This window comes from Morus notabilis, unplaced genomic scaffold (assembly GCF_000414095.1).
Source record: "Morus notabilis unplaced genomic scaffold, ASM41409v2 Scaffold41, whole genome shotgun sequence".
Classification (NCBI taxonomy): domain Eukaryota; kingdom Viridiplantae; phylum Streptophyta; class Magnoliopsida; order Rosales; family Moraceae; genus Morus; species Morus notabilis.
Window position 1 is genome coordinate 194,609 of NW_010357497.1, and position 10,626 is coordinate 205,234.

The window sequence follows — 10,626 nt, forward strand, 5'->3', positions numbered from 1 at the left end:
AGGTTTTGGCTCAAATTGCCCGTGATGTACTAGCTGTCCAAGTCTCCACAGTAGCTTCCGAGTCAGCTTTCAGTACTAGTGGTCGCATTCTGGATCCATTTAGGAGTTCTTTGAATCCTAAGATGGTGGAGGCTCTTGTTTGTACTCAAAATTGGTTGAAATCTACACATGATTGTATACAAGTAAGAGACTATTTGGATGACTTGGAGACTTATGAAAACCTAGGTAAGACAATAATTTGTATGTATCTTAATCTATTTTATTATATGAACTATAAACTATCTAAATTATTACTTAAACTATTTTCATTTCTCTTGTAGATAACTCAACTTCATGTCCTACTACAACCATTGAGGAGCCTATGAGTGTGGATTGATAAAGATGGTTGATGTTGCAATGCTTGCTTTGGATGGATTTGAATTAAGTGTCCAGCCTCTATGTTTGCTTTGCTTAAGCTATTTGTTTTATATGTTTAAGACTAATTTATAAGTGTAGACTAAGTTATGTTTGTTTTGTATTTGATGTTGGATGGACTATTTTGCTTTATGTTTGATGTTAGATGGACTGATAAAGATGGTTGCTATTTCGATTTAATGATGAAGTTTGAAAATTATATTGAACTTTAAGTCTTTGATTTTTTGAATGTTGAAACCGACCACCCAACCCACCCCGCACCGCCCCAACCTAACCCGAACATCGTTGGGTTGTGGAATTTTTCTAATATCGTTGGGGCCAAATATGTGCAACCCGCACCCTTTGGGGCGGGGGAAAAAAAATTCTACCCCGCACCAACCCAACCCATGAACACCCCTAAACCCAATTCGAGTTAGGGTGGGTTTAGTATTAATTTTGGGATAGAAAAAATACTTATTAATTTGAAGTTTAAAAAGGTGTTTAGTAAAACAAATTTTTAGTAAAACAAAATTTTGAATAATTTTTTCTTAATTTGAAATTAAAAGCAGAATCAGCCATTCTAATTTCAGTTTATGCAAGGCTGATTTGAGAATCGGTTTTAAGAGTTTAATGAAATTTTTTATTCCCAATTTTACCCTCAATATCCAGAACTCTCTTTCTCCTCTTTCTCTCTGTTTATTTATTTCCTCCCAAACTTCAGAGTTCTCAGCGTATCGGCAACCAAAACCATTGGCAAGACTCCAAAACTTGAGCTTTGAATTCAACTTTCTATTGTTTATCTCTCTTCATTTCTATATGAACGGTTAGAGAGAGAGAGAGAGAAAGAGAGACGCGTTGCGGAGTTCAGTGTAGGACTTTCTCTGACCTCGGAGTTTTAGAGAGAGAAAGAAATGGCCGGAAATGATTGGATAAACAGTTATCTAGAGGCGATTCTGGACGTAGGGCCAGGTCTTGACGATGTGAAGTCGTCGCTGCTTCTGAGAGAGAGAGAGAGAGAGAGGCCATTTCAGTCTTACTCGTTACTTCGTCGAGGAGGTCGTCACCAGATTCGATGAGACCGATCTCCATCGCTCCTGGGTTAAGGTCTGTGTGTTTTTTTACGCTTTTGTCTCTTTTGATTTTTTCTTTTTCTGTTTTTGCTCGATGAGAATTTCGTTTGTTGTTTGTGGGTAATTCCCCAGGCAGCGGCGACGAGGAGTCCTCAGGAGAGGAACACCAGATTGGAGAATATGTGCTGGAGGATTTGGAATTTGGCTCGCCAGAAGAAGCAGGTGTTTTCTTTTAATTATTTTTTAAAATATTGGTGATTTGCATAGTTTAAGTTTGATTCGTATATATTGTCGGGAAGCTACTGCTGATATGTCTGAAGACTTATCAGAGGGAGAGAAGGGAGATGTGGTGGGCGACATATAAAGTCATGGTGAAAGTACTAGGGGCAGATTGCCAAGAATGAATTCCGCTGATGCTATGGAAACTTGGGCTAGTCAGCAAAAGGGGAAAAAGCTATATACTGTATTAATAAGGCATGAACCAAACTTCATTGTCCTAATTTGTAGATGTGGTCATGATTCATGAAGGAAAACATTATATTATTAATTGGAAAACTAATTATGATTATGAATAGTGCAAATTTTTAGTATAATATTACTTGACACAATAATGGTCTCTGTATCTGATAGAAGCATTCTAATCATTCTCTAAACTTGGTTCAACTAGCTGCCGAAGGGAACTTCATAAGAGAACTAAACATGACTGATGGTAACTAATGAATATCTATCTCTCATAAGCTATAAATAATGATCTTTGTTGTGTCTAATGATTTTCTATTGTTTTTAACGAGAAGTATCCTTGCGGCATTCATGGTCTAATAAGGGGTGAAAATATGGAGCTTCGTCGTGACTCTGATACTGGTGGCCAGGTAATATCTTGTTGTTATGTTTTTCCCACATGATATCTTTATGGTCGAGACTCAGAGTTGCTGTGCTTCTCAGCGGCGGCGTCAACAGCAGCGTCGCTGTGCGCCTCCTCCACGCCGCCGGCCACTCCTGCATCGCCTTTTACCTCAAGATTTGGTTCCAAGTAAGGAGAGTTATTGATGAGTGCGTAATTTATGCACTCATTCGTTACTCCTTTAGCTAGTTTCGGCGTGTTTTCCTTAAGTTGTTATGTGAATTTGATGATTCTCCCTTGAGTGTGCAAGAATGGGTGAAATCGCTGAGTTTTGAGGCATTTTGGGCGCCTACAGATGGCGACACGGCGCGAAAAGGATCAAAATTGAGCAAACCTGTACGAAGGACCAGCAAGTGATGCGATATGTCGCCTCCTTTGTGGAGATATGTTGCTGCCTTTAGGCGATATGTCGCCTATTCTAAGGGATATGTCGCCTGAGTTACCCGATTTTATTAGAAACACGCGTTTTGCCCTAGTCTAGTGCGCAGATTTTTATGGAAGTCAGAATTGGCTTCTTGGGGACGTGATGGACGTGGAATATAAGGTAGAGGGGCCGAAAACTGAAGGGAGGAGGAGAAAAACGAAAACAAAAATTGCAAAGGAAGAAAATCTGAATCGGAGAGGATTCCAGAGGGAAATTAGAGGGATTCTTCAATAATTCTAAGCGCTCTTCGTTCTCTTCTTTTCTTTCTTTTTGTATTTTTTTAGATTTCAAATATTATTTGGAGATTGTGAGTCACATGATGTGTGGCTAATTTTCTTAATTGTTAGGGTTTAGACGAATCTCTATTTGTGATTATTGTTTCGACGTTTTAATATGCATTTAATTAAAGTTCTTCGTTTCTTTCGTGTTCTAATTTGAATTGTTGCTGTCAAATCTATGATTTATATATTGCTATGCTTTGTGAGATTGTGAATTGTGCAAATTTAGATTGTGAGGATTAATACTCGAGAGGGGAACGTTCAAGCAATCAAGAAACGGGTAGAACAACTTAGGTTGGTGTGAGGTCGAGAGATAAACATTGCCTAGGTAGCCGAAACAATTTTAGGTTGTGAAATTGAGAAGTGGAATTCCAGGAATTGTTTCTAGAGTGGAACTTAATGAAGGTAGGGGTGAATAGTTGTAGAGAGATATAGGCTTGATATTACCTGCACATTCTTTATGCAGCACTCGAGAGATGGTATAAGGATACACATCACTCTAGGTTCTTGAGAACATTGAGTTAGGTTAGGCACATTACTGCAGAGAAACATAATCGTAATAGAGTGAAGTTGAAACCCTAACATTGCCATCATATTGATTTCCTATTTTAATTTCAGCGCATGTTATTCATTACTGCTATCTTTTCTTTTATTTTAGTTTTCTTTTATTTTAGTTTTTCTTTGAGTTTATCACATTCAAATTTAATCGCTTAGATAAAATTAAGATATGACATTCGCAATAGTTAGTTTACGTTCTTAACGTCAATCCTCGTGGGACGATATCAGTCTTCGGACCACTTTATTACTTATACGACTTATGCACTTGCAAGCATAGTCAAATTTTTGCAACAGTTACGTTAATTATTGATTAGTTTTGAGTTAATTAATTGATTTTATTAATCAATGTGTGTGTTTTTTTGTGTAGGAAGATTTCGAGAACTTTTGGTCGAAGTGTCTATGGGAAGAGGATTTGAAGTATGCCAAAGCTGTTTGTAGTCAGGTTTGTTTTTTCCTTATTGGAAGCTTTTGCTTTTGTTTGCTATTTGCCTATTTCACATGAGAGAAAGAGAGAGATTTTGTTATTAAATTTTGACATTTTCTTTTTCAGATTGAAGTGCCACTTGAAGTTGTACGTTTGATTGATGAGTATTGGAAGAATGTGGTACAAATTACTAGATCTGAGAGTGTCTTATTTTAGTGATGAGATCTGTGACACCACTCTTAACGGTGCCATGGAGCAGATGTACAACGAAATGACTTCTCGCTATAGAGTTAGGTTACCAGGCATTCAGATTATCAAGACTGCAACTATCCATGTCAAGCTTTGCAAGAGAGAGAGCACAAAACAATTCCACAACTCGAAGACCACATACAAGGCATCAAAGCCTAACTTGTTTATGTCACTTGGTTATTTGAAGATCAAGCTTTTAAGAGAAGTTAAAGTGAGGCTATTCCTGGATCTTTTTGGTAGAAACCTATTTTTTGGTCCTTTTTTGTTATTTATTGGATATTTTGTTATTTGACCATCTTTGAACCCCAAGTTGGTTTAGTTTAAAGGTTTCAAAATTCTTATTTGCTTACTAATAATTCTACTAATATTAGTGTCTGGACGAAATGTCATTGAACGCATTTTTGGTGTCTGAAAGAAAAAATGAAAAATTTTGAAAGACATGTAAAATTATTCATTTACAAAGGAAGTGAAAATAGTTATTGCAACAATTGCGCTCTATAACTACATTAGGAAGCATGATAAGCGTGATCGACATTTTCAAAGGGTCGAGGATAATCCAGATGTTTTCGTTTATGAAGAGAATCAATCAAAGGACAATGTAAAAGAAAATTAAGCTTTACTATCACTAGAAATGGATGAAGTATGAGAGCAAATTGCGGTAAGTTTAATGAAAACGACTTAATTCTTTTCATGCATTTACCAGTTTTTGAACACGGAATGTACATTTTTGTTCAACAAATTGATTATTCACTAATGCTTCTTTTAGTTGTAATTATATTGTGAATGAAGAAATAAAAAAAAAAGAATTAATTATCATAAATTTATTATTAAAAAACTCAAAATCATAACATTATGTTTTTTTTTTAAGTTAAACAAGTATTTATAAATACCAAAAATAATTATATATAAGTTTCATACTATTTTAATCATTTTACATATTTACAATAATTCAACTTTAAAATTACCAAATACTATTACATTAATTTTAAAATTAATATAATTATTATAATTATAATTTATTAAACATTCAACTATTTCTTCTTTTAACATAACTAAAAATAATTTTTTAAAATTCACGGGCCTACTAAAATAAGCCTTTGGCTCTTTCCGCTCGTCGGTGGTCCCTGGAATTGTTTAAGCCCTAAAGAGATGGTGACGTGAGATGATCCACCTGATTTCATTTTGACCAGCAAAAAAAAAAAAAAAAAAAAAAAACCATCCCCAAGACACCAGCAGGTAACCCAATCATCCACCTCACTCAATAAAACATCCCTCTCCCCACAAAACCGGCCTTTCTTTCTTCCTTTCTCTTCTTTCATTTCGCTGTTTGTCTGCGCTTCGAACAAACAATACAATGAACCTCTCTTCCCTCGCATCCCTCGACTCAAACCCTCTCTCCACTCCTCGGACTGCTAGGTCCCACTTTATCCGGGCCCACTTCCTCCCCCGCATCCGAAACGTCGTCGTCTGCTCCGTCAAACCCCCGGCGTCGGCGGCGACCGTCGGCGTGGCCGAGTCGGCTTCGCAGAGGCTGAGTCGAATCGAGTCTCTGAGTCAGGTCTCGGGCGTGTTGGGTTGCCAGTGGGGCGACGAGGGGAAGGGCAAACTCGTCGATATCTTGGCCCAACACTTCGATGTCGTTGCTCGTTGCCAGGTTCTGTTTCTTTGCTTTCAATGTTTTTTTTTCTTTTTTTCTTTCTTTTTTTTTTCAGAAACTTCCTATGACAGTATTGATCCGCGTTTGATTTTGGTTGGGATGCCATGGCGTGGTGAAGTTCTTTGAAGTTGTTTTGATGAGTGACTGTAGATTAGTGTAGTTTTGAGTTGTAAACAGTTTTTCCCCTGAAACTGTTCGATGAAATTCCTCAGTGACTGTAGAAGTAGATTATTGAAGTTTTGAGTTGTGAATTTTTTTGCCTTGAAACAGTTCGAGGAAATTCCTCGATGAAATGCCGGAGCTAATACTACATACACACACATATTTCATGATGAAATTTTATAAATGCGAACTATATAAAATCAGTCAAAACCCCTCCGAAAGAATCAGGGCAATTTTGGTCGGGAGCGTTCATGAAATTATGACCAGTGCCACATCATCATTTTGTTAGTATTATAGACAAAGAGGATGTTTTGAACAATTTTGTATAATTTTGAGCTAAGGGTACAGATTTTACAAGGTGTTGACGGTTAAATTTAGTCAATTAAAAATTAACTCTCTGGGAACACTCGCAGACGTTTCTCACGGATTAATCAAGAATTATCGTTGCAGAAAAATAAAAAACACAAAAGTTTATAGTGGTTTGACAAGAACTCTTTGCCTACGTCCACTTGTAGATGCACTAGTATTTTGCAATTACAATCTTTTTTGTAGTAAAATGGTGTGTAAAAAACTTAATGAAGGAGGCAAGCTCTATTTATAGGTCCTTTACAGATTAAAGATCTCCTCTACACTTCCTGAGGAGATCATTTCCTTACCCCTAAATCTTGGGATCTGGCAGTTGTACTTCCATGATTTCAGCTACTAAATCGGGACAATCACCTTTATCGGTTATTTGATTTGCTAATCCGAATCGTGGCAGTTGTTGCAGTATATTTTTAACTGAGATGACAAGATTTGATTTAGATTTGACCGAGCTGCTCTCTCGACGTTGTGAACTTCACGGCTTAGGCAGAGTTCTCGACGCATATCCTCCTTCTACATGAATTCTCGTCGTCTTGAGGGCATATTTCGTACGACCATTTTTTCGACGTCAGCGACCAAGTTTCAACTGAGAATGTCTCGGCGCTTGGTAGTTAAAGGAACGGTCGATTGCTCGACCGTGGCGCAACAATTACCCCCCGGCCTGGAATACCGCATTGCGATGTTTAAGGCTATACAGCGTCGAGAGTATTACGTGGCAATTTCTTCTCCTGTAGGTTATGGCGGCTGCTTGTTGTTACAGTGCCATCATTGCAACGAGTTTCTCGGGCAGTAGAGCAGTCTTGTCGATCGTGTCAACAGTCACGTCTCGCGTACCCTGATGACACATGACAGTCGTGGGGAAAGTTGCACCCGTTGGATTAGATTCATCTCTCTCGCTCTTTTCCCAGCCGTTAGATCGTGTGTCTTCGGATTCATCGTTGGATGGGGTCGGTTCGGATTCAACGGTGGAGATCTGAAGTCCTTTGGATTTTCCTGAGACCCCTGGGCTTCCACTCTTCGAGTATATATACTCCTCGAACAATTCACGGTCGTTCATTTGCAAACTACGCTGTTATTTTGCCGGATTTCCTCCAAAACTTTCCTTCTCCGATTTCGACTTCCATGCACGTTCTCCACACATTGTTCTCCTCAGTCTCCAAGCTTTCAGACCGTCTCAAGAACTAGTAAGTTGTTTTGGTCCTTTTGCTCCTCGTATGTGATTCCGAAACTAATTCTTGCAAAAAATAATACTTTGAAGAGAACAATACAACTATAAAAATATACTTACAATGTTGTTGATCATGAATCTGGGTTGAATCCTTGTGGTGGCGCCCTCTTGGGTTCAGTTGCTCTTGTTGGGGGTCCTTAGACTCATTTCTGGGCTTTGGGGACCCTTACATGAGTTCTCCCTCATTTCTGGGTTTACACGAGTCTGGTATTGTCAATGCCAAACTCTTGGATCATTTTGATCTGAATATACTTCTGTCTCTTCTCAAACTCTGTTTCTGACCTCTCGATCATTAGGCCTTAACTCGACCCTTTTTTGTTTATTTTCAGAACATATTGCCAAAACAGGTTAGAGGTCGAGAGGTCTCCACATCTAGGGTCAGGGACGACTCTAAGGAAGCTGCGACGTCAAGCACGGCATCAATCGACTGCAGGGATTCTCTGCTCCGCCAAGTAGAGGAATACGCCGAGGGGTCGGTCTCGACCCCTCAGCCAGACGAGCTCATTCTCCTCGACGATGAGGATGACGGTTTATGAGTCGGCCCCTCTGAAGTCATGGCTATGGGGTGATGTCGACGAGTGGCATCTTGGGCATGGTGACTGACGTCAATCCGTCAAAAATAAAGCTTCGGGTTGCCATGAAAGCGTTTTGCGATGCAGGATCGACGCCAATAACTTTTACTTAATTATTCCTACCCCTAACGATAGAGTTCACAACCCCCCTGTCAACCATGTGACTGTATATACCAGATCCTTTAGTTTTGGGCAAACTCTTCCATTTCACCCATTCGTGAAGGCCTTCTGTGGCCGTCATAGGATTTCTCCTGCACAATTGTCACCCAATTGTTGAGTGACAATAAACTCCATGATTATTTTGTGGAGAAAATTTTTGAACCTCGACATAACCGTCGATGAATTTTTGTATTGCTATGCCTTTGGGGGTTCTCCAGGTCAGAGGGGATTCTTTTACTCATGCTCCCACTCTAAATCCAAACCTCCAGTCTCCCCTGTCGCTATCGAGAAGATTTCTAGTTGCCATGGGTGGAAGCCCCATTCTTTTTTCTTGGTGGCAATTTTAACTCCCACCCGCTCGACGGCGAGCGTCCCATGGGAACTCAAACAGTATTCAACAAATACTGTAGGTCTTCGCTTTGTTGGATTTTATAGAATTTTTTCCGTTTGTTGAGCTATCTCTCATATTTCGCTCTTGAATGCAGGTGAAATTCCTTCTCGACTAAAGCTTTCTTCGGCCGCTCTAGCGCAGGTCGAGCAAATCTTGTCTCTTTCCAACTCCAGCCGCAGCTCTACCGTTCTCAATACATCAAAGAACCGACGGTTGTACGGTCTGATCGTCACTCGACCCTCCGCGCCAACCATTCGTCCCACCTGTAGATCTCCTCAATGATAACCTGGAAGTGCAATTTTGATTCATTATAGTCGACCTATTTAGGGTTTGATTCCTTTTTTATTTCGCAGTCGTGCCGTCTACCATGAGGTCCGTTCTCCCAAGCAAGTCGAAGAACAAGGGAGAAGCCTCCTCCAAGTCGTCGGGTCAACCGATGACCCAAGTCGCCCCTGCCCATGATGTCCCAGAAGTTCTCGACCGGTCGAGGATCGTCATAATTCCCCCTCCCAAGAGACAGAGGGTAGACGAGCGCCAAGGCCCTTCGGCGGTCGAAGGGTCATCTCAGGACTCTCGGCGCCTAGACAAGGGGAAAGGCGCCGATGTAGCTGCTAACTTGGAGGTTCCTCTTGCGCCTGAGGAGCCCCTTGTAATGCCGGGGTTGAAGATTAACGATCCCCAATGTCATGTGTGATGTGATCAACCACCACCTCAACGAGGCTCTCCGACTCCCTCCTCGCTTCAGCCTTCCCATTCATGCCATCTACACGCACTTCCATAAGGACTCCTGGAACAAGTTTGCTGGGATGGGCCTTCTGGAGCGCCAGCGCATAGCTGTGATGCGCCAAATCTCGGTATGTTTGGCCTACTCACCCCTCGACCTTTACCTGTAAATATCTGGACCTCATGCCTTAACATGCTCCCCGTCTTCTGTTTTTTTGTTTTTTTTTTGTCCAGGCTCTTGAGGTTACACTCCAGAATTATATAGAGCTCGAGACTTTGCTGAAGCAGGACACCTCGTCTAAGGCTTCTGCAGAGGAGCTTACAGCTCTCCGCGTTGCTCGGACTGAACTCTCCGCGGATTTGTAGGTCGAGAAGGCCAAGGTCCAATCTCTTGAGGAGATGATTGTCAAGGCGACCAACGAGAGTTTCTAGAGGCATAACTTTCCTCTCCCAACTTCCAGCATAAGAAGAGAGAAACGGTCAAGGAATTTATGGCTTCCGAGGAGTTTCGCCGATCGGTCGACGCTCAATTGGAGGCTTTTGAGTCATCCCAAGAGTTAAAGAATTTAGTCGACCAGCAGGTGGAGCTGTTCAAATCCTCGGTTGCTTTTGAGGGCCTTCTCACTCAGAGGCTTAAGGCTTACAAAGCCTCCGTTGAGTTTGAGGATCTTCAATTGTCCTTGATGAGGTCAGCTGGGGATTAGAATCTCGACCGTTTCCGAAGAAAGCGCCCTGAGGTCGACTTATTTTTTCTCGATGAGTCCGACGACAAGGAGGTGGAGGAGACGGAGGTCGAGCCAGTGCCAGGAGCTGGGGGAGCCGAGTAGGCACCGGGAGATGGGGCGACGTTTTGAGAGCATTCCTTTCTCTTTCTTTTTTTTTTTTTTGTAAGGCTGTAAGGCTGAGATATTTGAATTTGCCATTTTGAACGGCCATAATGCCGAGACATTTTTTCCTTTTATATATTTATGCCTTATTTTGCACATGAATGTCATAGATATATGATGTGTATATATATATATATATATATATTTTTTTTTTTTTTTTTTTTAGTACGGGTAAGTATGGCTTAAA

At 40.5% G+C, this 10,626-nt stretch overlaps 1 protein-coding gene and 1 long non-coding RNA gene across 2 annotated transcripts in view; both read left to right on the forward strand.

Annotated features, from left to right (window-relative positions):
• The first annotated feature begins 1,117 nt into the window (after window positions 1-1,117).
• On the forward strand, window positions 1,118-3,797 carry LOC112093215. Its single transcript, XR_002902949.1, has 3 exons — window positions 1,118-1,497; window positions 1,596-1,685; window positions 2,258-3,797. It is a non-coding gene; the product is annotated as an uncharacterized LOC112093215 (long non-coding RNA).
• Window positions 3,798-5,500: 1,703 nt separating this feature from the next.
• The window catches only part of LOC112093185 (adenylosuccinate synthetase 2, chloroplastic), a 19,488-nt gene continuing 14,362 nt past the window's right edge, over window positions 5,501-10,626 (forward strand). Inside the window, exon 1 of the mRNA XM_024171186.1 lies at window positions 5,501-5,951. Coding sequence (XP_024026954.1) covers window positions 5,652-5,951 — 300 coding nt within the window. The 5' untranslated portion in view covers window positions 5,501-5,651. The remainder of the gene's footprint in view (window positions 5,952-10,626) is intronic.